The 27,800-nt window shown below is 42.1% G+C and overlaps 1 protein-coding gene across 13 annotated transcripts in view; it reads right to left on the bottom strand.

The window, feature by feature from the left end:
• Positions 1-27,800, bottom strand: part of ANK3 (ankyrin 3) — a 338,252-nt gene that overhangs the window by 98,069 nt on the left and 212,383 nt on the right. For all 13 annotated transcript variants that reach the window (XM_064430021.1, XM_064430020.1, XM_064430027.1 and 10 more), the window contains exons 8-14: positions 19,709-19,807; positions 11,852-11,950; positions 7,157-7,354; positions 5,326-5,424; positions 3,570-3,668; positions 2,232-2,330; positions 21-218 (exon numbers count right to left, since the gene is read on the bottom strand). In XM_064430021.1, coding sequence (XP_064286091.1) covers positions 21-218; positions 2,232-2,330; positions 3,570-3,668; positions 5,326-5,424; positions 7,157-7,354; positions 11,852-11,950; positions 19,709-19,807 — 891 coding nt within the window. The remainder of the gene's footprint in view (positions 1-20; positions 219-2,231; positions 2,331-3,569; positions 3,669-5,325; positions 5,425-7,156; positions 7,355-11,851; positions 11,951-19,708; positions 19,808-27,800) is intronic.

Genomic DNA, 27,800 nt, shown 5'->3' with positions numbered 1-27,800 from the left:
TTCTCCTGCAGCTTGCTCACCTTGGTGATGATGGACAGAGATGCACCATGATCCAGAAGAACAGAAGCCACATCCTCGTGCCCTTCCCGAGCAGAGAGGTGCAGGGGCGTGTAGCCCGACGTGGTGGCTGCATTGGGGGATGCTCCCTGCTGCAGCAGCTGCTGCACAATGTCTGCCTTTCCCAGGCGGGCAGAAATGTGCAGTGGGGTTTGGTCATCCTAAACACACAGGGAACAACACAGGCCTGCATGAGAAAACTGCCCCTCACAGTGGGACATGAGATATCTGCCCACATTCTGTCACTTTTCAAATTTGCAGACGAGCATTAATTCTGCTGAGGTCTTAGCTAGGGAATGTGGCACACTGGCTTTCATACCATAAAGATACCTATCTCTTTGTTAGTTCATCACAAAATATTCCAGACAGTGACATAATCCATAAAAGTTAATAAATTGATCCATTTTCTTCCTTATCTGGATTTGCCTCACTTTGCTTTGAAGACCTTTCCTAAAACAGAGCTAGTGCATAATTCTATTCCTCACATCTTGATCTTTTTTATATTTCACAGCAACACTTACTAGCTTAATCAATTATTGGCTGGAAACTTGCATAAACTATCATAATTTTTGTGTTTTTTTAACTGGTGAATGATTGTTTGGTATTTTGCAGTTAAATTTTCCATAAGTGTAACTGATTATAGAGCATGGTGTGGAAATTATTTGTCACTTTCTACCTCTCATTCAGAAGACAATAATCTGAATAGTTTTAAGTATGGTGTTTCCCTGTCATGAATCTCATGGTTTATTTCTTTTCTTTCTGAAATACTGAAAATATTAGGTGTTGTGATCTTGTTCTGAGCATTTAAGAGGTAATTTCTCACCTCTTCATTATCTTGGTTTTGTGTTTTTGTCCTCCCCCTTCTTTGTTGCTTTGTTGCTAATCTTTGGATTAAGCACGCTATCACACCAGTGTGGCCAAGCATCTTTCTCTCCCCCATTTTCCCCTGCTGAATTTCCTGCCTTTGGAGAACTATCTTGCAGTTCTGGGCTGCTCTCTGCAAGGGAGACTTCTGCCCATGCCCATCCTACAAGAGTGATTTTACACCTCTGGTGTAAATGTTGCTCCTCTGCAGGGCAACTCTCTGACTGGGGGAGCATATTTGTGGTTCTTAAATGATTCCAGTTTGTGCCTCTTTCCCACAAATTTCTCACAGCTGATGTTAGCACTGGTGTATAATCTACTGCTTGCATTTAGTTGTTATTTATGATAACAAACTGATCACAGGCAATGGCCGTTTGCACAAATTAAATAATTCTGTGAATTTACTAAGAAAATATTTGCATGACTGCTTCTGAGCATGAGCTCTTCACTCTCAAGACTGTCTTTGGAGATTTACAAACCACATCAGTCAGTTCTATTGTCAGGCTCCTTGCAGATAATAAAGTGTATCAGCTAGAAATATTTAGTCAGAGTTCCTTATAAATAGATAAACTTAACAGCAAACTTACTTGTGACCTAATTCACAGATAATTTCACAATGAAAAATAGTTTGTTTTTTTTAGGTTATATCCATTTAATGACCATTTGGGTAAAAAATATTTCCTGAGTTTACCTATTAAGACTGCTATTTATTGCACCCATTTATCTCCTTGCCCTGCCTGTTTCCTGGAACTCTGATTTCCATAATTTTGCATGTTCCTTCATGCCTCTTGACCATTTCTTTTTCCTCCACCCTTACCTTCCCCAAATGAAATTGTTTCTATAGGATCTGTTCCTTCTTTCCAGCCCTCTGCTACATCCCCTCACTGTGCCTCCTTCCTTTAGGTGGTGTTCTTTAGAAGTCTAAGTATTTTTAAATACATAGAGGCTGTTGCTTTAGGGACATGACAGGAGACACCAGAAGCCAAGGGTTTCTGATTCTGCTGAAATAAAAGCAGATTGAGGAATGATTGGGGAACTCCCTCCTTAAATCCCACTTCAAAACAAAACTCTTCAAAGACATGATAGTTCATATTAAAAACTGGGATGGTATCAACCTGACATCTTCTGCCTTGTCTCTTACAGATCACTCACGGCTACAGTAAGAGGGTACATAACAAAATATCAGTGGGCACCACAAAGGCTTGGCTTCACCTCTTCCTCATCCTGAAGGGCACACCAGGATGAAAGCGAGTCCCTGCTTTGCCCAGCAGGGATCACCCAGCTTTGTTCCACCCGGGCCATCTCCTCACCTTGGCTTTTGCCTCCACCTGGGCTCCGTTTTGCACCAGGTACCGCACGACCTCTGTCTGGCCAGCCCTGGCTGCCATGTGCAGCGCCGTCTCTCCTCTCTGCACACAGCAGCAAAAACAGAACACAATTAAAGGCACACTGCAGGGAGAACAAACACCAGCGTGTTTCACAAACACAGAAACACCGGCGGCCTAGCTCAGAATGATCTCCACTAGAAAACTCTGCTGTAGCTGTCTGTAAGATGTAAGATTAAATCAATATCTGACCTGACACTGTGTGCTGCAAAGCAATTTATTGCAGGGTCAGTTTCCCAACTCAGTAGTGCCTTTGTCATTATTTTTTGATGAAAAGAGACAGTGCAATTTTTATATTACTAGCACTTTATTAGCAATGTTAACAATTATATCCTGAATTTAGTAAAAAAATGTATTTCAAATTTTGTGTATTCAGGCACACATATATTTGGCTTTCCTTCTCTAATGCCTTATCCCTCTCCTATCATTTGTTATCTGACAAGCACTGAGGCGACTGAACAAGAAGGAGGAAAAAATCATTACTGAGTACATTCATCTAAGGTTTCATGGACTTAATGAAAGATAAATCCAATGAAACCAGAAAAATTCAGGAGGGAAAGTGATTTCTACCTTTTTGGGTGTCAATGTGACTTTAGGTACAAACATCTGCAAATTAACAAAAGGTGTTGTATTTTTACGTCATTTAATAGAATTAGCAGGTGAAGACTTTTATAAAATATTGTCTTCTTGCTGTACCTGTGTATGGAAAGCGAAAAGGAGGCCAAACTGATAAAGAGGATCAACATGCTTCTGCTTCTCTTCCATTTCCCAACTTTCAAATACCCATCTAAGAGCAAGTTCAGTTTTCACACATGGCCCGGGAGCCTTGGGGCACGCAGCACACAGCCAGCAGAGGAGAGCACTGGATGGACACAGGCAATATGTCCCCACAATCTGCTGCAATCTGTTGAACTTTCCTTAAATGGCAGACCCCCAGGGTCTTGGGAAAAGAGTGCTCAACAGTCAAGCACAGATCTCAAAAATCACATCTGAGAAGCCACGGTATGTTCTCATTCTTTACTTCAGAAAATCAAGAGATAGAGCCTGCTTAGGGTCAGCCCCTTTGGACATTTCCTCAAGCTGCCAAGCATCTCCCAGGTAGGAGTCAGCAGGCTGCACTTTGTCACGACTCCAGCACAGCTACAGGTGCTGTGGAGGTGGGTGGTGGACAGCAGAATCAGGCACTCCATCCCAGTGCTGCTCCCAGATATTATCACACACTCATTCCCAGTGCTGCCCTGCTGAAAGGAAACCCTGACTCACCACATTGGTAGTGTTGGGGGATGCTCCATGATGCATTAGCTGTGATACAATATTTACATGTCCCATGAAGGCAGCAACATGGATTGGAGTTAGGCCCGACTGAAAAAGACCAAAGTCCAATTAAAAAACTTATTTTCACCCACCTTTTCAAGAATGCCATGAGGAAAACATAAATTTTTTTAAAGCGAGTAAATCGAGCTGCTTGCTCTTCTGAGAGGGTTGTATCTTCTTAAAACCATATACATGTGCTTAAATGAAAGGGCACACAGGATTGGGAACACCTGTGAGTGTGGTTCATGAGCAAATACATAAATGTTCTAGGAATTCTGTAGTTCTTCATCAACAAAATCAACCATAGCTAAGCAAGATTAAGATTAGGCATATGCTAAATATTGTCTTGGAACATGGAAAAAAATTATATAGAAGCATTCCTGGTATAAAGACAAGGCTTTCTGAAACATTTAGTTTGTGCAAAAAAGATCACCATCATGAACCTGCACCACTGCCCTTACACAGGACAAGAAAGGCCAACTGGAGAGAAAGAAGAGAGGAGGAGAGTGGAAAAAAGGGAGCAGTCATTCAGCAGGGCATGACCTCAAGTATTTTGCTTTAAAAATTCAATCAGTAGTTAATATTTCCCCACGTAGAACCACCCTAAAGCCTCCTCACAGCTGCTTCTGCACAGCTGTACCAACAGTCAGCTACAGCCTTCAGAAGGGCCTTCTGCTACCAAGAGCAGGAGAAAGCTCAGTGGATCCCTGGAAATCCCCATGATTTCGGCAGCTTCCCCACAGACATATTCAAGTCCCAGAGGGCAGAAGTGAGGAAAGCACTTATCTTCCCTTCTCATGCAGAACAGCAAACACGAGCAGGAAGGCAGAATAACTGGCTGAGTGTATAAATTGTTTTACCTGTTTCAAACAATTTAGTAAATGCTTTTTAGAGTTTTTAAACACTAGTCTGGAACTACATGAACTGTAACCAGGGCAGACTCTTCTTCCTCAAGCAAGCCAGGAAGGGACCTGTACGGTTTGCTGCTGAATAGTTAGAACAACCCCACACACATTAAATCAAACTCCCTTTTGTGGAGGTGAACTATTCCCCTTTCCACTTTGTTTAATCCATGGAATTCCCTGTCATTTTCTAACATAGCCCATTCCACTGTGGTCATGCATTCATATATGTGATCTTTGCTCCTCTCCTAACTTGGTACAATATACATACATGGAAATAAAAATTCCCATAGGTACTTAAATAATCCCAGAATTGTTCCAAGAACTGGGTGCAGACTATCTCATGCTGACTGAAGTGACAGCATATTGATTTCTATCTAACTGATTTGTGATGTCCCATGATCGTGGGAGAACAGAACTTCTTTTTGGAAAGCCAAAAACAGTTCTGAATTAAACCACCTTTTAAAACAGGACTTGAGTGAAGCATAATCTTCACATCAATGTCTGTAAAAGAGCAAATTTCATCCTTTAGGCCTTAAATTACAGAAAGAAAATTGGCAGAAATGGTAGATTTTTAGGAAGTGCTTTTTGTTACATTTCACTTGTTATTCTCACTGTAATCCCAACATATATCAGTTGTTTGTGATTTATTGTTCAGTTTTATTATTTCATAATATGTGGTTGAAAATAATTGTTGACTTAATTGGTCCATGCTCTTTCAGCAATACTGAAATATTAATCAATACAGAGGCAATGAATTTTGTAAGAAAAGCAAAGACAAGCATGGAAAGACCATTTCTTACCTCAGTTACAGCTTGAATTGATGCACCGTGCTTTAAAAGAAGTTCCATTACTTTTATTCTGTTCTTCTTGCAGGCAATGTGAAGAGGTGTGAAACCATTCTGGAAATGACAAAAAACAAACTTTTTCATGCCTTTATGTAATTAAAAAAATAGAACTGAGTATGGAATTCACGAAATAGATTTTTCCATTTTAAATGAACAACTCCCAAATTTATTTCAGCATTACTACATTTTTCATGTAATAGAAAGTAGAAATTTATAAGAAGATAAAGATCTATTTAATATATCCAGTTTTAATTATGAAATATATTGCCCACTCCAATACTTAATTTATTTTAAAAAATCTCCATTCACACAGAACTGTCAAACCCTTCTTTTTTTGCTTACCATATTCACTTTTACCTGGCTAGGGTTTTCTGGTAGAGTTTTTGGGAAATTTGGGGTGGGGTTTTTTTTGGTTAGTTTTCCTTCAACCTTTTAGAACTTCTGGTAAAAAAAAAAAAGCATTTTACATTTTACAGGCTCTGGAATTGATATCTTCTAAACTATTTTTACTACTTGTTTTTTTTATTTTTATTTTTCCATTCATTTCCTGTCAGCTTACTGCAACTAGAAGTATTTCACCTCTTCCTTTAAAAAAGATGTGTGGGGTGAACATTAGAACTATCATCTTATTTAGTGTAGATAATACCACAGAAAAAAAGTAAACCAGGAAAACAGGCTGCCCAGAGCACCCACGATTGGTACAGCAACATCAGAGCACTGAATGCTGATGCTGCTCAGTACAAAAGAGCCTTTGCAGAACATTCTGAAAACAACTGGCAGAGCTGGTCCCTCAGATCTGATCAAAATGATCCTTTTTTGCCTGCCATATAGTAAAGAATATTGAATGTTTTCATGATGTGAGGTCCATGTCATTGTTCCAGTGTAGCAGCTCTCACCCCACTCATGGGCAGTGGACAATGTCCAGGGTTTGATGTGTTTCATACATCATGAAAGCTTGATCACAGACACCTGAATGCAGGCTGGTCTGCCACAAAAAGTTGAGAGAAGGAAATCTGTAGAGCCTGTGCTGCCTTCCAGAGAGTCAATCCCACCTGGCTGTGAGGGTTTCAGGAGCTCACATAATATTTCAGGAGTTGAATGAGCTAGCATCAGGCTGTGAAACCAATCAACCCAATTCATGGCAGAATGTAATTTGTTTCGAACAGTTCTTGAAGAACAAACCAAAGAGACATTTTAAACAGAATGGACTGAGATTGCAATTTGAACATAAAGACATTAATGTATTCTGTTTGTATGCAGTTTAACTGCACTAATGTATTTTGCTGCTGAATTTGTTTCTGAAGTAGAAAGGCAGAGGACTCCACTGAGATAGAATACCACAAATACTCATTAAGTAACTCATTCCTACCTTTTACTGTTTCACACCACTGAGAACTTAGAAAAATTCCCTCAGTTTTAATGGTCACTGGTTATTTTCTGCGTACAAACACTTGGTAAATAAGGATTCTCTCCATACCAAAAACTACTGCAGTTACGTCTGCAGCTCTTTCATCTACTCATAATCATAAAACCCTACCAGGAGGCAAAGGTGCTCTAGTTACACTAGAAATTCATAAATCACTGCTGACTGCCTGCAAGCAAAGGTCTTCTCTGATTGCAGGGCACATTATTAACACTTTGAACCCCGAGCGTTTGCTCTTGAGCCGTGGCAATAACAGCACATCCTCTCTGTCAGCCATCAGCAGGCAGAAAACAACTCCCAGGAGGTCCCAGCAGAACTTTGCAGGAATGTCTGGCTGTGGACAGCGCCCTGCTGTGTACTCACCAGTGCTTTGGCATTAGGATTAGCTTTCTTGTCCAAGAGAACCTTGGCGACTTTGTAGTGGCCGCAGTGGGCAGCGACGTGCAGCGCAGTCAGGTAGTCATTGGTGACATCGTCCACAGGCACGTTGTGCTGAATCAGGAGCTGAACACAGTTGAGGTGATCCCCTTGTGTTGCCATGTGCAACGGAGACAAACCATTCTGCCAACACAGAGACCCAGCACGGATGGGTTAGAGGATGCTCAGAGAAGGGAAACTCCTCCACGTCATTCCTGGAGTGTTTGAAGAACTTTACAAGGCCAGAGAGAATCCAAAATAAACTTAACATGCTCGGTGTAAGGATGGGGGTTGTTACTCCAGAATTTGGGGCTTGTTTGGTTAGAGTTTGTAGGCAGCCCCACATTGAAAAACCGTCATAACATACCAGAGATGCTCTAAATGCAGCTTCCTTCCGCCAGCATGTCTCAGACAAGCTGCTCAATTTACATGAACAACACTTGGTGACTTTTAACACTCCAGCCAGGGAATTTGCTGGTTTTTAAAGCTGAGTTAAACTCACCACTCTAAACACGGCCTGTATAAACCAGGCATGACAGCACAGGTCAGAGCATCACTCTGTGAGCTCTACAGCCTTCCTTCATCCCTCCACTCATGTTTTCCTGAATTTGGGTTGTACATGTGCTTACACCACATTATCCAGCTCTGGAGACCACTCTACCCAGTCCACATTGGTAAAACACCAGAAGTTTCAACTAAAAAAAGAGATTTTTGGGCTAAAAATCTCTGAATAAAACCTCCATGCTGTGACCTACCTGCAGCAGTGGTAAAGCTGTTCCACCAGGAAAACACCTGAGATTCATGCACCAGTGAATTGTGTCTTGCCATGTTTAAAATAGTGAACAAGCTGCCAAAATACATTATATTTCCAGAATAAAACCATGAGAGAAAATTCTCAAAAATTGAAAAGGACTGACACTATTTCATGATGAAAGATTAAAAATATACGGCAGAACGAAAGAGCCTTTGTTAGCAGCGGTACATAGCTCCTCCTTCCAGCTGCAGGGGCTTTTTTTACTCGATTCTTCTGATGCCAAAATTAGTTTTGAGTGCAGAATCTATTCTTGTAGCAGCACACAATAGTTTATAAGCTGTAAGTGACTGCCAGTACACTGTGTCTGCATGGGGAAACACAAACCTTTGCTCACAGACGCAGTGCCCTCGTGTGACCGCAGCCAGCAAAGGCAAAGGAGCGAGGCAAAGGCAGCCGAGACCTCGGGCTCTCACACAGACCCTTCCCTCGGCCGTGTGACAACAGCCAGAACTCGAGAAAAGGTGGAAATACGCGGTGGAACAATACTTTAAATCGAGATGGAAGCAGGATGGTGAAAGCGAACAGGCACGTCCCGTCAGAGCTGGAGAGCAGTTTACTTGCAGAGCTGAGACACAGATACTCTCAGACACAGTCATACTTTCAAGTAAGATTATCTCATGGGCATCTCACTGGTGATTTATGTTGGCTTGGATAAGCCTCTCTCCCATTCCCAAAGGCTACTACAGCAATTATCTGCATGGAAGCTTCATACCAGCAAGGCATTTTAAATGTTCTCACTGTCTTCTAGTGTAGTTAACAGTAGAACAAAAAAAGATTAATTTCCCTTGGTCACCAAATCCTCCTGGTAACAGTTTATAACTGATGATGCTTTAGAGGTGAGAGTAAAAAAATCATGAAACTTTAAACACCATCCTGCTCTATTTTTATAAGAATGATCTTTTGGGTGAAAAGCATCATTCTTCACAGTAACAGTCAATAAACCATGCTTACTAATGGAGTAAGAGATTGAGAAGATGATATGGGACTCCCTCATAGGAGAGACTTGTACCAAAGACTGACATGGAGGGAAAAGAAAGGAAGAAACAGAACCAATTTGAAAAATCAGCAAAAATACTTGATAAAAATCTGCCATGGACAAGAGAAGTGCAGCATCTAACCAGACCTCATGCAGAAAAGTAGAATATAAGACTGGATGCTAAAGAAGATAAAAAAGACAAATATAAAATTGGAAAATTGTATTTTGTTATACCCTAAACCAGGCTTAGTTCTGCTGTAGTTGATATTACTCTATAACCTTACACAAGTCAATATTTCAATGCCACATTCAAAATAAAAATATAACATGTAAGAGTGTTCTCCAGGCCCATATCCTTCTTGTGAGAGAAAACCCAACAATGGCCCTAAGAAGTGATCTGGAACTTTATGATGGAGACATTTCAAAAATACTCTTACATTACTGTTTTTTTAAAGATTGCCAAGAAAATATTAAAAGGGAAAGAAGCTCAAGATTAATCAAAGATATTGACCATTAAGGACCATAAGGTCACACCATACCTTAAAACAACCAAATAAAAAAACCTCAAAACAAAACAGGACCATAGAGAGGAAACAAAGTATCAGCTGTCTGACCAGATAAACATAAAATTACTGAGCTCAGTTTGTAGCTGTGTGCCATTAACTTTAGGGCAAGAAAAAAGACAAAGAGCAAAAGAAGTCTGGAAAATCAGTAATTAAAAAAAAGATGGATGTTTATTGACAGGGATGTAATTTCTTACATCCAAAATCATGTTCAGGACTAGAATTCCCTTTTCATTTTCCCCATATAATCCATTAGGTCACCACCTTCCCTGAAAATAAATCTAAGGTTCTTCCAGTACAAAAAAGGGTCAGCACTACACTAAACCCTCTCCAGCAGGAAATAGCTATCAAACTGGAGCCTGGTTATTATTCTGAAAGAGTTTTATATAACATGAGAAAACTTTGTGAAGTTCAAATTCTTTCAAAGATGTGTCCTATTTCCAATAATATATGACTTAATTTGAAGAGAATGGAGCCACTTATTTTTGCAGAGGACAGTACTGCGGTTTAGTGCCAAATGAATGAATTCATTTATGCCATTCAGAGGTACAGCTACTTCCTAGCTCACCTTCTGAAAGTGGAGAAATTAACACATCAGAAGGAAATGCAGGAAGCTCTGCACTTTCCTCTGTTCACTTTTTAACATGTAACAGCTCTCCCTCTTCCAGAGGAGGCTCTTATTTTGCAGAAGTTGTTTATATAAGCCTCTGCAGATCAACATCCAGTCTGTCTCTCAGCCTTAGGCAATTTCTAACCCACTATCCCATGTAATCTGCCTGATTTTGTCTAGTGAACTCTGGGCTAGGCTCTGTGAGTCTGCTTAGGAGGAGCAACAAATTCAAAACTTACAGTCCTTGAACAGCAGCTTCAGCTTAGGGGTAGCACCTGAAAATGCAGCATCCACTCAACAAAGAAATGTGGCTCCTTAGGAGAGGTTTTCATTTACAGTGTGGAAATGGAAGAAATAGGGTGTGTGTTTATGTGGGTGTCCTTTGGTTTGGTTTGTTGTTGTGAGGTTTTTTGTTTGGTTGGGGGTTTTGTGGTTTTGTTTTGGTGGTGGTTTGGGTTCGTGGTTTTGTTTTTTGGGGGGGTTTTTTGTGGTTTTTTTTTTTTTTCCTTTAAGTGATAAAAACAGCTTTCCAAGAGGGTGGCAGAGTCTTTCTCCCTGGAAAATGAGCTCCAGGCTCCAAGAGTGGCAGATGTGGCCCAAGGTCCTAGACAGCCCCTTGTGGTTTTCCTGTGCTCATGGAGTTTGCCAGCTAGGGCTGTGGGTGCCCATGGAAATTCCACATGCAGAGGATGGGTGAAAACTGTCTGTCAGATTACCCATGACAGCCCTTGCCAGTGACTCACTGAGCAGAGGAAAGCTGGTGCCAACCTCCCCAAACAAATGCCAAATATAATCCAGTAAAGGGGGAAAAAAAAGCAGAGAGGAGAAAAGCAGAATATAGAAGGGTGCTGAGACAGAATAGGACAGGATGACAGAGAGAGAAAAGAAATAACAACGGAACAGAAATGTTGCTGAAACACATTGGTTGCAGACTAAGGAAAAAAAAACATGTAGTGGAAGGTTATCTTTGGAAAGAACCTCAACAAACTGCACAGCCCAAATGTCACCCCTGAATGGGGAAGCCATGGATTGCAGTGGTGCAAAGCAGGCTGCTGCTCTGAGATTTGAAATCAGCAGTAACAGCACAGCAGAGACCACTGCCAGGAGGGTTCTGGCAAGCGCTTCCTTTAATGCCAGCCCTTGGGTCTAAAGCAATCTGTGCACCCTGGCGCAGGTGATTTGAAATTATCAGGAAGAATTTTGCATTATAAACTGTAGAAAGACAGAAAGGAGAGAATCTGATAATCAGGCTAAGTCCTCAGGAAATATGAGCTGTCTCTGCAAAGGGACATTGCTCTATTTTTATCTCTTGTCTCCTCTCTAGCCTTAGGGTAAATTGGTACAAGCTGAAGATTTATTGTAATCACCGTGTATTTATTCCAGGATAGACACAGAGTTCTTCAGCTACTGAAATTCTGAGGGATAGGGTTACCACACCAGCCTTTTTGGTTGGCACAGAAATCTTTTCTTGTATATCTCGATTTAACACATTTTACATATGCAGACGTGCTCTACATACGGCATTCACTTTGGAGAGCTCCCACACAGTTACTTTAAATAACTAAGAAATAGGAAAGTTATTGCCAAACCCTTAAATATATGAGACATACAGAATTACTTTAGGAAAAATAAAAAAAAAGGTACAAGGATTATCCCACCAGGAAAGAGTATCAGTTACCTTGGTTTTGGAAAGAATAGGGGCACCACGATCCAGCAGCATTTCTACAACCTGTTCATGGCCACTTCTTGCTCCACAGTGGAGGGGGGTCAGCCCATCCTGTGGGATACAGAGTTATAACTGATTAGTGTCAGACATGCTGAAGCCTTGCACACTTTTGTAGAGGCCCGTGATGTCCCAGGAGGCTCATTAATTCCTGCAAGGCACTGCTCTTCTGCAAATGAACGCTTGAGCCTGTTTGTTCAAACCAACAGAGCACATTCTGGCTCTGATTTTAGCCTGGCACTGATTTATACTCATATCACATTGGTGTTCATGCAATGGGCTCCATCCAGGCCCTCACTGCACATGCAAGAAAAAGATGGGATTGCACTTCAGGTGCTTTTTGCCTGCATGCCTTGGAGAAAACTGGGTCTCACATTTGTCAGTATGCATTGGAGTCAGTGGACAGCCAGTTAGTCTGGGAGGAAAAAAACCCTCCTCAGACTTTTTTATTACACTGAATTTGACAAGTGTACAGCAGATGAGAAAAGCATCTTAATCCCAGGTGATGGAAGTATGTTGGACTCACTTCTGTCTCGCTGTGCAGACTGTGCTTGTGTGACCCCCAGCTGAATGACGGGCCAGAGTCAAGGCAGACTGCCCACACCCCTTTTGGAATAGTTTCCTTGGTAATAGTCAACATCCTATTGCTTGTTGCAAATGATGATGTCAAAGTTTTCAGAAACTTTGGTTTTTCCATTTACAAATCACAAAGGAAGGGGCTTTTCTCTGGTGTCTTCCACTACTCTTAAAACACATATGATGTATTGTCTAGGATATGTATGTCACATCATTTTTATACAGGGGACTATCTAAAATTCCTTCTCACATACTCTCTTCACACACGTGCACTCCCGCCCTCAATTGCTGTAAGATAGCAAGTATTATTAGGTACCCCCTTAAAAATATTTTTCATGTGGAATTATAAAATTCTTCCTTGGTAATTCCTAAACCACACTCTACTGGAATATCAGCTTAAGCCCCATGGAGTGTAGAGGGCAGCCAGGGAGAGGGAGGACGTGGTTCAGAGAGCCTTACATTCTCCTGCTTCTACATTTTTGTCTGCTCCTGATAAACCTATGAAAGATAACAGGTAGAACTTTTAATGATAAACTTTTCCTGCTACTTTCATTTAAAACTTGTATGGTTCTCATTGTGCATGTCCTTGCATTTAAAGTAAGGCATATATTTTTGACATAGATGAAAAAAGTATTTTGGTTCAGACTTAACTCTCTTAACTCAGGGAGAGTCATTTGTTCTCACAAGATGAATGCAGCTTGGCCCACAATGTTCTTACTGACGTCTCTCAAGTCAATTCTATTGCAATTTCTGCTTCTTCCTGCTATTTCAGCCCATAAAGTACAGGGAAGATGTATTGCTCAAAACACTTAAGTAAAGACAAAGAGAAAAGATACCAAAACCCACAAATTATGTATTTTTCAGCTGAGTTGCAAATGTTTTGCCATAGCTTCACAAGTGTTTAAAATGAGTAATGCACATTTCTTATACCAGTAGCTCCCACAGGTGAGGGCATCTCATGTACTGAGCAGACATAAACATTTGATATGAAAATATCACTTCCAAAGAAAAGAAAACTTGTATGGGAAGGAAAATCAAACCCAGCAAGACTAGGTAACTACAGAGCTGTAGGCAAGAGCTGAAGATCACCATGTACATTAGACTGTTCACTCTTTTTACTTCCTATAATTATCACATTCTGCAGGTACATCAAAGCCAGCTGCTCAAGGAGATCAGGCACCAAAGTTAGAGACCATTTTCCAGATTTAACACTTCCCCAAGTCATTTCACCAACATACCATGGTTAGCTCACATAGAATGATGCACATTTGATCATCTTCCTCTACCAGGCAAAACACACAGACCCTTCCAGTGCTCCCAGAGCACAGCACCCACCCCTCTGCGGGTATTTCTGGCTGAAAAGGCTTCTGTGGCTCAGGAGGAGCAAGCAGTCGTGCTTGGCCAGCTGGACTTCATTCTGGGCCACAGAGCTGGACCTCAGCCTGGGCCACAGAGCAGTCACTACCAGCAGGGGCATCACGTGTGCCACAACAGGACAATGCACACGGGTGCTTGTTGGGACAGCTGATCTACAGCTACTGTTCACATGATGTCAGGTCTCCCTCTGCAAGGAGCAAATACACTCCAAGACAGATAATTTAGCTGCACTGATTTTTTTTTTTGGTAGTTTCAAAAGACACTATTCACTGGTTTAGTTAATTGGTACATGACACTCAGAGTAGGTAAAGAAATGTGCAGGGGCAATCTGAGATGCAGATCAGAAAGACTTCTTTTTAAAAAAGAGATTCTGAGATTGAAACAGATTGTTATGAGCTGAGCAAGACTTCACTGCCTTTGTCAGGAGATTTTCTAGTTGCTTATTTACTGTTCGCATAGACTATACTATGTGAAGCGTAAAATATTTTACATGTATTAGGAAGCAAACTTGCCTTAATATGAGTCTGCAATGGCTCAGAAAAACCATTACAAACGATTATGACAATAATCTGCAGATTAAGGACTCTGTAAGTATGCACTGACATGATAAATCATATCATCTGTATTATCTATCCCTCCAGAGAGCCGCTTCAGCAAAGCCAAGAGGACAATAGGAGGAGCTATGATTAGGTACAAGCTTCCCATTAGCATTGCACACCCATCTCTGGGGCTGCTGCCTGCTTTAGCTTTTCTTTCAAACACACACACACACAAATGAGACCTAAGCATTGTTTCTGGTCCCTACTGACACTCAGGTACCTGTGTAGCTCCCTGATCTTGTTACACTGGGGTCAAAACTGTCCTGAGACTGAGCCTTCCTGCTGCTGTGTGTTTCCTCTCCCCCATGCACGGCGTTAAGGGACCCCTGAGCAGTGTGGGGTCAGCACAGAGCAGCCTCCTTGTGCTCCTCAGCTACCTCTTCCCTGTCAATGCTCACCCAGGATTCCCCTTGCATCACAGCATCCTCTGGGCTGTCTCCCAAAGCCACAGCAGCCTCAGGACCACAGCTCTCACATCAGTGAGCATCACCTTCTAACCAGGTCTAAGATGAAACCAAGCCTAATATCCAGTAAAAACTGCAATGTGATGCAAATATTCAGCAAGAGCTTGTCAGAGTTGGAGCCAGCTCCCAGAGCCTGTCCACAGCCTTGGCAGGAGCAGCAGGCACTCCTGTCCCCTGGGCCAGAGGAAGCAGCACACATTCCCAGGGGAAGCATTACTGCAGCCTCCAGGGTTTGTCTGCTGAGTGACTCCATGCACAGCCTCAGCCCAGCAGGGCTCTGTCCCACTGCCCCTCCCTGCTCCAGGTCTCCTGAATTCCTCACTCCACTGGCAAACTACTGCAATCTGCCCCTTCTGGGCAACAAAGGAGGTTTGCTCTCCCTGCACGTGCAAAGCACACTCAGAGTGCCAAGGCAGTGCTGCTGCAGTTATTTCATATCTTAATGCACGTGGTTTTCCTGGAGCAGCTTATGCATGATCTGATGCATCTTCAAAGAGCATATCCCACATGTTTTCATGTAGATATCAGTGCTGGGACTGTTGTTTAGCTGCAAAATCAGTAGAATGATGATTATAAACACTTACTGTTAATCCAGGCTAAAACTTGCTTGCTGCCTGCAAAATTCACTTTGGCATATACAGTATTAGACAGCCAAAGCAAATCAAGCTAATTTAATCAACCTCTCTAATTAAATTTTACTTTTTTAAGTCTTTTCTGGAAGACAGAAAAAACATAATTAGGGCAACATTCAGTAAACATGTTACATGAGGCATTAACAGGCCTTTGCCCAGAATCTTGGCTAAAAACCAGAATGATTAAAGCTGCCCTGGCAGCACATAGTTCTTGAGGGGTACCCTTAAGAATTCAGTACCCAGCCCCAAATACCAGTTTCTAGACATCTCTCACACAAAAAGAAAACAGAGAAAAGATGAACAGCTGGTTAAAATAAACAATGCAACATAGCATGAACTAAAATGGGAAAAAAAAAAGGCATGTCTGAATCTCAAAGTAGTTTTAACATCATTTTTGGGATGTGTTTCACATGTTCTCTCAAGTCCCAACTACAGTGTGCAGGTGTGTAAGAATGTAATGGTGCTCATCAGATCCCAGCCCTAATGAATCCAGAGAAAGTGGGAGCTCCTGGATTACTTTTACAGTAATTGAAACAGGATAAGGATTTAGCCCTTCATGTTAACCTTTTGTGCAGTACTTCAGTACTGCAGTTTCCTGGACCATCTGTCAGCAGCAAACACAAATGTTCATGTAAATGACTAAGGAAAAGAAATCATTACCTCAACTTACTTATTACTCAGGAAAGGCTTTTTCTTAATTTATCTGAAAAACTATTCTTTTTGTGGCCAATTAAAAAAAAAACCAAAAAAAACATTATGTGGGGAGTATTCCAGTATCCCATACAGAGGATGGATTGCAGGAACAGACCACAAAATGCCAGCTGAATAGATAAATCTGTCCCATCTAAGAGTCAGAGCAGCAAATCCTGGCTCTGTTAGTGTTTGGTCAACAGCACAAAACAGCATGTTCTGCATTCTCATTTAAAGGTGAGATACAGACATGAAACAGGAGAAACAAAGGTCTAAGAGTTTCTCCCCGTGAGCAGTAGACACCAGAAATTTCAAGATTTTTTTTCCTTTCATAAGGGTACACAGAGCCTTTGCCATTTGTCTTTAAGGAGATATTTTGTCTTCAATAATCAATCTTTGAAATAAATAGCATCATAATGCCCAAGATAAAGAAAAATCCTAACAGAAAAAAAAAAATCTGCTTATCTCTTACATACAAAAATTCTGTTAATCTCTTAGAAAAAATGGGAAAAAAAGGAGAGATCTCACATTTATAAATATGGCACTAGGAGACTCACTTATTTTCACATGCAAATCCCACCTGTTATCAAGCTGTGTGTGCATTCAGCACCTGCCCCTCATAGAGCACACAAGGCTGGGCTCTGCTGGGGCATCCAGCTGATAAGCAGGGCTTGACACATGTATCAGAAAAGACAGCCTCAGCTGCTCTTTGCCTTTCAATGCATTCAGCAGTGGTGATGCTGTTGTAAAGGATATGACCAGAGCCTTTGTCATCCTGTATTTTTGTAGGCCCATTCTATATCTGGGACATTGAAAAGAAAAATAGTGATTAAAAAAAAAAAAAGAAATATCTGCAAAGTTGACCTATCTTAATTGTTCAGCCTTGGAATACAACACGGGGTCAGGTTGGAACAACAGGAGAGATTTAGCAGGAACATGTGTTGTGCCTGCTCAGAGCAATTAATCTTTGCTATTGAGTATGAGAACCAGGCAGGCAACCTGAAACAATGCCCTTCCCACCCAGCACCACGCTCCCCTCAGCCTTCTCTTGCTTTTGGTGGCCTGGAGCAGCCTCACCCAGCCCCTGTCAGAACCCAGGACAGCCCTCAGAATGCCCTGGATGGCTCAAAATCCCACCAGGGGCTCGGAGACCCTGGCAGGAAGCCAAAAACACCTGGGAATTCGATCTCAACCCACGGAGCAAATTACCAACTTTATATGAAGAATTACAAGTCACAAAAGTTTAAGTAGCATAACAGAAGTTGTCACAGGGTGAAAGGTGGAATTGTGAAGAATTTTACTATAGGGGTCTAGGAGGCAAAATGGAGGGATTTGGGCATTGTCCTGTCCTCCTTCCTTCTTCTTCCTAGCCTCCATCTTCTTGGTGATGGTGGCACTTCGGGATTGGTTTAGAGTAGCAAGTCACTGTCTAACGTAGATGATAGGTATTGGAACATAATTGTAAATATCAAATACATAGTTTATAGTATAAAAGACAACACCAGCTCCATGGCGGGGAGTGTGCCTCAGACTGACCTGCAGAACAGACCTTGGCAGGCCAGACAGAGAATGTTTTAGATAAGAAATAATAAACAACCTTGAGAATGACAGCTGAAGACTTCTGACTCCTTCGACAGCTGGGTTGGGGAAAAGAGATTTTTAACACACCTTGGGATCAACACAACCAGAGAGAAAAATCCCGAGAAGCCCCGACTGCCAGGAGCCCTGCCAGGAACCCTGCCTGTGCTAATGCCAGAGTGGCACACGTACAGCACGAGCAGGAGGAGCTGTGCACATCCCTCCTAACCTCTGGAGAGGATGGGAGCCTGGGGAAGCAGGCAGTCTCTGGGGGGAGCCAGAAAAACAAACCAGCTTCGTGAGCCACATTCATTGCAGCCTTTTGCCTCAGTGGGAAGCTGTGCCAGACTCAGGAGCTGTTAATGCTTCTGCCCTCTTCCTAGATCCTGTTTCCGTCCCAGCCTGTATTTTTAGTTACATAAATTATCCCAGCGTCTGACCCCGAGCTTGTGACAGAGGAAATGAAGCAGAGCACGAATTTTCCTAACTTAAAGAACTAACTTGGCTCCAACTATTTAAAGTACTGGTCCCTAATGATTTGGACCGCAGTGGGCCATACAAATACTTGCAGAGGGAAACAACTAATCCCCCACCAAGTCCCTTTCTCCCTGCTCTGACCAAATGCACATCTGTTACACCACCAAACAGTGTCCCTCCCCAGCACAAGGCAGAAGCACACCCCTCAGCCTGGTACCCCGTGTGGCACAGAGGAGGCTGGAATTTCAGTCCAGGAACTGCACCCACTGTCCACATTACCCATGAGAAGTCACCTCTTCCATGTTGCCCAACTAGAAAAAAGCTTAAGCATTTTAGAAATAAACCATCAGCTACTAAAGGTAAAATAGAAGCAATAAGGAAGAACATGTGGAGAGAAGGAAGAGATGACAAAATAAATTGACCCAGTTTCTGAATTGGACAGAAAACAAAACCACAAATGCGCCTAACAAGCACTGCAGGAAATCTGAGAGACTACAGTAACCAAACAAAAACCTGTGAATACAGGAACAACTGCGGAAAAACTATTCTTAGGTTACTCATTTCTTTTGCTTAGAATGATTCTGAATGGTAGAACTTATACAGATGAATTCAAAATGGAAAAGGTAGAGGTGATAAATTAGTATGTCAAGGGAATTAAAATTGTCAGAAAGTTACTGGGACAGTTCTTGAGAGTTACCTCTCACACACAGGAGTGTGTTGCAAAGACTGCCCTGACATCCCACAGCACCACTAGTTCCAGATATACTTCCAAACATTTGAACTTTTTCCTTCTCTCTCTCTCTTTTTTTTTTTTCTGCTGTATAAGTAAATAAAATATCCCTGGCTTGGCTGGGTTTTAACTACAGCAGTCAGACATAACCATATGCACTGAGTTTCTAAGTCACTGAGGGCACTGAGTTTGGTGTCAGCCTGATGGAAACCATCCCTGTGCCCAACACATGTGCTGACAAATCCCACACAGAGCCTGAGCTGCAGGAGGCTCTCCAGCCACACCACACTCTGTGACACTGCCTGTGGACAGTGAAAGGCAAAGACACACTGCAGCTCAAAGTTACCCTGCTAGCATTCCAATTCTGAAATATCTGACTTGAATTCTCGTCTTTAGCATCCTCCTGTACATTCACCTCTACTCCCAAGTAGATAAAAGCAGCTCCTAATGAAATACTGGAAAGGGAACATGGAAAATGGTTGGGACTGAGCTTTGCCATCCTTGGTGCTTCACACGCTGCTGTAAGAGATGTAAAATGTTAGTATCCTACTGCAATAATTTCATTAAAAATAAATGCAGTGCAGCTGTAGTAGCTGCTGGGAAGATGAATGATTTAAGCTCTACAGCAACACACAGGTCAGAGGCAATCACTCCACACAGTCACTTGCAGCACTCACACTTGAGCTTACCCTTGTTTTGGCATCAATTTTAGCTCCTCGATCAAGTAGGAGTTTGACCATATTTGCGTTTCCCCTTTTTGATGCAACGTGCAACGGTGTGATATCATTCTGTGGAAGAAAACAACATGAAAAATAAATATGCATATGTCTGTCTTTCATGAATTCCATTTTTGGTTTGCTCTCAGAGTGAATTATGCCCAATTTGCTAAATCATAACACAGCTTGTTTCCCTGGGAGCATGAAAGCAAAGGGAAGCTGTGTTCAGCCTCACATGTGAATTACTGGCCTGCATCTCAACATACACATGGTGAAGACAAAAGTCAAATTGTTGTTAGGGTTGTAAGATGACATGATTGTGCCTCAGCTCACAACTTCTGCTAAATAGTTGAACTTATGGAATTTTACTGAATCTTAGCAATTTAATCCAGCTGTGGCTGTTTAGGAGCCTGTAGTGATAAGGATTCATACCTCAACTTCACCGGCCTTGTAGGAGCCATAGAAAAATAAACAAAACCATTATATCTGCAGATCTCATACAAAAATTATGAGAGGCCAGCATAACTTATTTCTGAACATCATCAGCAAACTCTGAAAGCCTGGCAAGCACCTTCATTTCAGTTCCACCATTAATTTTGCCTACTCAATTTGCTCCTCTAATGGGTGCAACACCGTGCTGGAAGTGGGGCTGCAGAGAAGTGTGTGTGCTTCCCTGAGTGCTGCCTGGCAGGCTGGCACAGGCAGGGATGCTGCACATCCAGGACAGTTACATAACCCACGCTGAGCACACACAGGCAGCACTTCCTAACAAGATGCAGCCAGGACGTCTCTTCATGCTCTGCTGAATCCTTCATCTCGTGGCGTATGAAGGCCACGTCCTGTATGTATTTGATCATATGGAGCCAAGGAAAAACAAAAAGCTCTAAACAGAGCATGCAGCTGGTGTATGCAGACACAGAATTGTAAAGGATGTGTTCCTGAGAGCTGGGGGCAGCACAAACAGCTGGCTGTGTAAAGCAGCAACCCTGGGACCCAGCAGAAAGCAGCACACACGGTGTCCTGTGGCTGGCTGAACCAGAAAGGCACCCTGAGCAGCAGGGAGGGAGGGGTGAAGCTGTCTGACCTGGCTAACAGAGCCCCCAGCAGCACTGCCTCACAACCACAGGTGAGTGCAGTGATGGAGGGCCAGCACCAAGAAAAGATCCCCTCTCAGGTGTGACAAGCTGACTCACAGCCTAATGACAACACCAAGTACCTCAGGCAGTAACTACATTTTCATTTACGCCAAAGTTCACTACAAAGCAAACTCACAGCTACTAGAAAGTACTAATTAACATTATCACAAATGTAAAATACATGTTAGCAAGGTTAAATGACAGAGATCCTTTCTACAATATTCATGATCATTAGAGGATCAAAGTGATGACTGTGCTAGGCAGCTTCTCATTCCTTTAAAAAGCAAAGTAAAACAAGAAGATGCTTAGCACGTTAATCAGAAAGTGCAGCATGTCTAGTCCTTTCAGGGAGGTAAAATTATGTGATCACTTAAGTTTTCTGTGAGATGGTTTTGAAAAAAAGAGTTCTATTTGACTGGGAGCTGACACTGGATATAATATGGTGTCACTACATTACTGTACCAGTCACAAAGAGGACAGGAAAAAAAAAGGAGAAAAACAATTATGTGGAGATACTTTCTTTTTTTCTCTTCCCAGGAGGAAAGATGTTACTGAGGTCAGAGGGAGAGAGAGAAATGAATTCTACTTTCCCAAGAAAAAAATTGTAAAGGAAATAACTTTTGTGTCTTCAAGTAAAGAGTACTGCAGGTTATTTAGATTTAAGAAACACCTTTTTCTACTTGCTGATGTTAAGGGCTAAAGAGATTAACTCAGCCTAACAGACCCTAGTGCCCTGTTAATACATCAAAATAATGTAGTACTAATAATTTACTGCCTCATACACAGACAGGAAGAAAAGCATTTTCCAAGCATCAAGAAAGAAATGGAGGAGGAAGGGACAGCATTACAAAAGGCAAGACAAACACCTGTTAGAAGTCTGGTACTCATTCATCTCAACACTAAGCTGAATCTAGTGCAGCACAAGGGAGGGCATAACCACACTTTGGATCTATTTGCCAGTCAAAGCTCCTGCTGCCATGAATGAAGGAGAGTTGATTCTGAAACAGAGGGATGAGTGCTGGCAAATACACAGCTCAAAAATAGATGACTTCCCCTTAGCAATTAAGGGTTAGGTGACACTGTTTGCTTGCAATGGGGAAAAAATGAAAAATATCCACTTTCATGTTCAAAACCAAGTCCTGTTCAAATGACATTCAGACTTCTGGACTGCTACCAAAACTATTAGGACAGCATATTTCTCTCCCAGCTTCTGACAGGGGCGATCACGCTGGCTGGAAATGTGAGGAAATTCTCCAGCACCAAATAAGGGCTGAGCTTGGGAGCCAGCAATCCATCTTTGCTCTATCTGATCATCTGTCTTTACAAAAAACATATAAATTTAATGTCTTTAGCCTCTTGAAACCTGGAGTTACTTTTGGTTGAAAATAGGCAGCAAGCTCACATTACAAAGAGATGGATAGAGAAAGGATGTGATTGCACCAAAAATTTTTGTGTGGAAAACCAACTACACACAGCTTCTCTGAAATAATTAATGGAGCAGGAGGAATCAAGCAAATTAAACTCTGCATGTCCAGTGCAATATCTGTCCTTATGGATGACCAAAGAGCTTCTCTTTCCTTGGAAAAGGCACTAATTCCCTTGGAAGGAGTTTGCAGTTTTTGTGTACTTTACTAACCTGATCAGACAGTTCATAAAAAAATTAAGGGATGAAGAATTAAAAACACTTTTAACCTTTTTCACCTTTAACATCTCAGGAAAATACTGTGAGGAAAAGAAGGGGGGAAAAGAGAGGGGGCAAGTCTCTATTCAGAATTTAATTTTGCTGCTTAGCTATTTTTTAAGCTTTTACTGGTAGCAAACAATGCTAAGTAATAATTCAGCTGGCTGAGAGTTCTGACTCCAAACAGATGAAGGAAGAGATGCATTATTTGAATGCTTGAATAATTGCACACTGATGTTGAGGCCAAGAAACTTGGCTTTGGTCAATACTCTGTTGTATCAAGTCTTAAAGAATCACAGCTAGAAGTTTCATACGTACGGTCCTTCCCCATCTCTCATCTCACAATTAAGAACTCAATCCGAGAAGTGAAAAAACCTCAGACAACACCATCATTAATTCTTCTGATGACAAAACGTAAAAAAAGGAACTCAAAATGGAGTTATTTGTACTTGTCACAAGAAACAAGAGATAAAAAAAGCTTCATAATATGTGCAACTTTGTGTTGTTTATTAACACTAAAACTGTGGTATCAGCAAACAAAATAGCCACCAAATTTAAGGTTCTGAATTCTTCAGTGTACCAACAGCATCTGCTGTCTTTTCAGTCTATTTTTATCTGTTTGATCTTCTATAAATTCCTCCCTTTGTTCTTAAGATAGAATAGTAAATCAGGAAATTTTTGAAGATGTTTTCCCGCAGTAATAAAGCTGAAATGCCTTCCAAAAGTTGCCATCAAAATATGTGGTTCAGATGTAGAGTTCCTGCTGGAGTGCTGCATGCCCTTGCTGTTGAAATATCCAGTGTTGGGTAATGTCTCAGGCAGACCCCTTCACACTGAGGTCCGATTTGTGAGTGAATAAATACTACAAGGAATATGAAACATCATTGTGAGAACAGCAATTTAAAACTATGGAGAAAATGGCCATAGGGTAATCAACTAGAACACAGCCTTGCCTCTCCTTCTTGGCAGATTTCCTGGGACAAGTGACCTGAAGTCCTCTGAGACTGTACACAGCTCAAATACTGTACACAGCTGAAATGCCATAGATTAGGTGCATGCAGCTTCTTCTACACTTCACAGCTTGGTGGATGGTGGTTTCCCCTTTGTCTCCATCCACTGCCTGCTGCAGCCACCACCCCCTCACACAGGGCTCGTGCCTTCCTCCAGAGCCACACAACACCCACAAATGCCATGGGAGAGGAGTGACCTGCTTTTACAGTCAGTGGCCTGTGCTTGTTCCTGATCAGAGGGAACACCAAGCCTTTCCAGCTGCAGCTCTCTATCTGTAGCTTCACAAGAAAACTGAAAAACTTTTGGGTTATCTTGTGTTGAGAAACGAGCCACCAAACATGTCCCAGCTGAAATGAGATCAGCTGCCCTCTGACACACAGTATTACCCACCACAGCTGTCAGAATGGCTCCTTTCTGCTCTAATTTAGCCACATGAATGGCTAGGAAGTCAAGGAAAAAAACAGGGTTAAAATCATCACCGTGCAAAATAGATCTTCTATGGTTCCATTTGAATGCATTTAGAAAACCAGGAACTCCCCTTGAGCTTCTGGTGTGCTATGCTGTCCTACGAGATTGCCTCTTTCTCCCATCACAGCTGGAGTCTCACTAGCATAAGGATGCTAATAATAACCAAGAAAAGTAAATGTTTGCACTTACAGCTTCATATTGGGCTCTGAAATGACCTTAAAGGAAGGCACAAAACAAAGGGGAAACCTTTCCTAGTCATATGCTGCATTGATTTAAATGCTGACTGAGCAGCTGATCACATCAGGACTGTGAAAACTCACTGCCAGTCACATGGACTTGGCATTTCTTCTTGCTGCCAATTGGGAGAACTTACCTCCACCTCTGAGCTCTCCCAGCCTCTCACTGGAGTGCAGTTTTAATCAGAAAAATTACACTTATCTGATTTCAAATTTCACTTCTTTGATTTAAAACAAACCAGAACAGTCTCTTACCAAAATGTTCAGATTAACTTGGAGTTTAGTAAGACAGTTCTTCTCAATCCTCAAATGAGAGCAAACTCTAGGAAGAGCTTAATATTGACACGGATTGTGTGAGTAAAACAGAAGCTGAAAACAGCCAGACTGCTATAACAGAAATTTCTTAAACAACCTGGAAAATCCCTCCAGCATTAGAGGTTTTTAAGGAAATAGCATAATCGTAGTTTTTGCATACTGGAATTATCAGCAGCACCACTGCATTGTTATTACCACTATTACCAGATCCTGGAGGTATGGGAATATTGTGGTGTGCATTTGAAGATTCTCATATGCAATTATGCATCAACATCAACATGTTGAATGTTAAAACACTCAATATCCTCCCCTGTATTTTTCTGCAATTCAGACCTGGAGCTACAACACAGCAGAAATCCTGCAGAGAAAAGTCTTATATTCTAGTAGCAGTTACTGGGATCACTGAGGCTTGTATAGATGTTTCAGAAATTAAAGATAAAAATGCACAATCAAATGCTTTCCAGGAAACTCTCAACAGTACACAATTTTCCAGCTCTTTTCCCGTCTCTTCTTAATGGTAGTAAGTCTTATATTGTGCTATTTTAGTTCTTGTGTACTTATACACTTAACTTTCTTCAGGGTTGAGATGTATAAAATGAATCCTGGAAGAAAACAAGGAAGACTATAGAAAGGGGCTATTATGGCAAACTACCACTGGGGAAACAAAGATGTTTTCCTCTTATGCCACTGTCACTTAGATATTGCCTGCTCTTTTTGATGGGCTAATGGTGTTCTGCTTCCCAGCCTCAGGGTCATCATTAATGCATGTTGTCCTCACACCACCCTCAAAACTACCAAATCCTTTCCTAACCTTCCAGCAAGCAAACTTTCTGCAGGCAAAGCCCACTCCCAGTGGAACTGAGATCTCCTCTAGGATAAGGAGTGCTGTGGATCAGGAAGGCTTTCCCAGGGCTGGATGCAGTTTTGTGGCACAGAGACGAGCTCCTCCCATCTCCATTGGCAAGAAAGACCCAGGGAGAGGTCATCTTCACATACAGGATTCCCTGGCTACCTCCATCTTCCCACTTGCTCAAGCACAGAGTGATGTGGGGGTCACAGAGGTTTCTCTCAGCTGCTGCTCTGGAAGCTGCAGAGAATTTCATCCTTCCTTCCTTTCTAAGCACTGTTTTCCTCAGACAGGTGGAGCTTCCAAGGCATTTCCTCACCTGGGCTAAACAGATCTTTCCACTGGATCATCTCAGACAGAAAAAGGCTATCTGAAGACTGTGTGAACCCCCAAAAGATAACTTTTACCTAAATATAATTCCCAGTTTATTCAAAAAACACCTTCAAAATCATTAAAACTCTAGGTAAGACATCTGTTACAGTTTGATTTGAAGGCACAAGTGGCTGATAAACAATAGTTTTTAAATGACAGGAATTCGTTTTTCCTGTTGAAAAATTTGATAAAATAGATTCACTTAAGGTATCTGGCTATCTTTCAGTTTGTAACTAGGATTCATCACATTGTCAGCTAAGAGAAGGGTACCTGGAGGTGTTGTAATCCTTCAAAGCCCAAGCAGTGATTGCTTTAAAGTGTTAATCTGGCCAAGAAAGGAGGCCGACTTCACCCTCAATTACCCTTTATTCTCCTCCTCCACTTCTTTATTTTCTGTGTGATTGTCTCCCAGTTAAGCAAGAGGGAAATATGGTGAGGCAACCACGTATCTGAAGTATTTTGGAGAAGCTGGACACACGATAATGTACTACAGAAAAAGGATGATGATTAGTCATAAAATGCCTGTTACCCTGCAATGCATACCCTGCCAGTAATTGTGACAGGTCTTCTGTTGAGTTTGAGCCCAAGAAGTCGAGCAATTTGGAATGATTGTTTTTGCTTTGTTACAAAATGGCAAACATCCAGCTGAATAAGGAGATTTTGTTTCATTTGGAATGAGGTTAGGATGGCTCCCAGAGCTTCCTCCTTGTTTATAGGTGGAATAAACAAGCTGATTTACTGAAATTATTTCCATCCACCCCAATGGGGAGTTTGCTGTGCCACCTTCCCTGCACTTACAGCAAGGCAAGAGCAGAAAGCAGACACAAAATTGCTAATGCAGCTCATGGGAAGAGCTGACTTGACACCAATGACTTGGCTGCAGGAGTGCAAACCTGTAAAAGTAGGTACATTTCCATCCCCCCAGCCTCTACAGTCAGCAGGTACACGGGCTGGCAGGCACGGTGGCACCTGTAAGAGCTCCTGGAGCTGTGCCTGTCCCCTGGCTGCAGTGGAAGAAGGGACCAGGGGAATATGTGACAGCTGAGAGGTAGGCAGGTGTGTACCAGTGGGGCTGAGGGAGCAGCTGCTACTGAATATCACTGGGGACATCATTTACTGACAGTACAGCGCCACTGCTCATCCTGCCCACACACTGAGAGCCATCAGCAAGCTCATCTCTTTCCTTGCCGTCGCTGCTGGAGCCTCTTCCTTCCCTCAGGCTTCTTGGAAGCTCTCTGGAACCAGCAGCTGAGGAGATCTCCTTTGCCACAGGCCTGCCCTCCTTTTCCTTGTATTCTCTCACCAGCTCTTCATTTCACCACACTTGCCCTTGGCCTTACAGCTCTGCCTTCATCCTACACATCCATTCACATTCCTCCACCTTTCCCCAGCCTGACTGCACTGATGGCGGCAGATGGCTGTTTGTCACACATTTGTCTTCACATTACCCTGCTCACACAAGCTTCTTTTGTTACCATAATCCTCTTCTCTTCTTCAAACCCCTCCCTAGAATTCGTGCTTTCCTGAAGAGTTTGAACATAAACTGAGAGATAAACTAGTAGCGTTAGTTTGTATTTATTTAGTAAGAACAAAGCAAAAATGCAAAAAGTGCATTTGACACCCCGTCTTAAAAGTTTGCTCTTTGCACTTCTGAAAGCTACAGTACATATGGTAATATTTTATTTGGGTTACAGCCCTTCCATGTCTTTGCTCTGTTGCTCGTCTCACATTGTCAGCAACTCAAGTAAGGGCCTTTCCAGCAGAGGGAAGGCAGCAGACTGTGGATGGAATTACAGAAATTAAAACAAGAGGCAATGAGGTGGCAAGGAGCAGGCTGTACCTGTGGGTCATTTTCAATACCTGTTTTGCAATTTGGGTAATCAAGGATCAAGCAAAGGCTCTGCTACTCGGTGCTGATAATTGGAAGTGCTCTGTTAGCCTATGAATCCACTGCTCTGCCAGAACCTAACCCACCCTCCTGCGCAGTGCTTTCATCCCC

This window comes from Passer domesticus, chromosome 8 (assembly GCF_036417665.1).
Source record: "Passer domesticus isolate bPasDom1 chromosome 8, bPasDom1.hap1, whole genome shotgun sequence".
Lineage (NCBI taxonomy): Eukaryota > Metazoa > Chordata > Aves > Passeriformes > Passeridae > Passer > Passer domesticus.
Note: the sequence above shows the minus strand (reverse complement) of the source record. Positions and strands in the feature narration are given on the sequence as shown.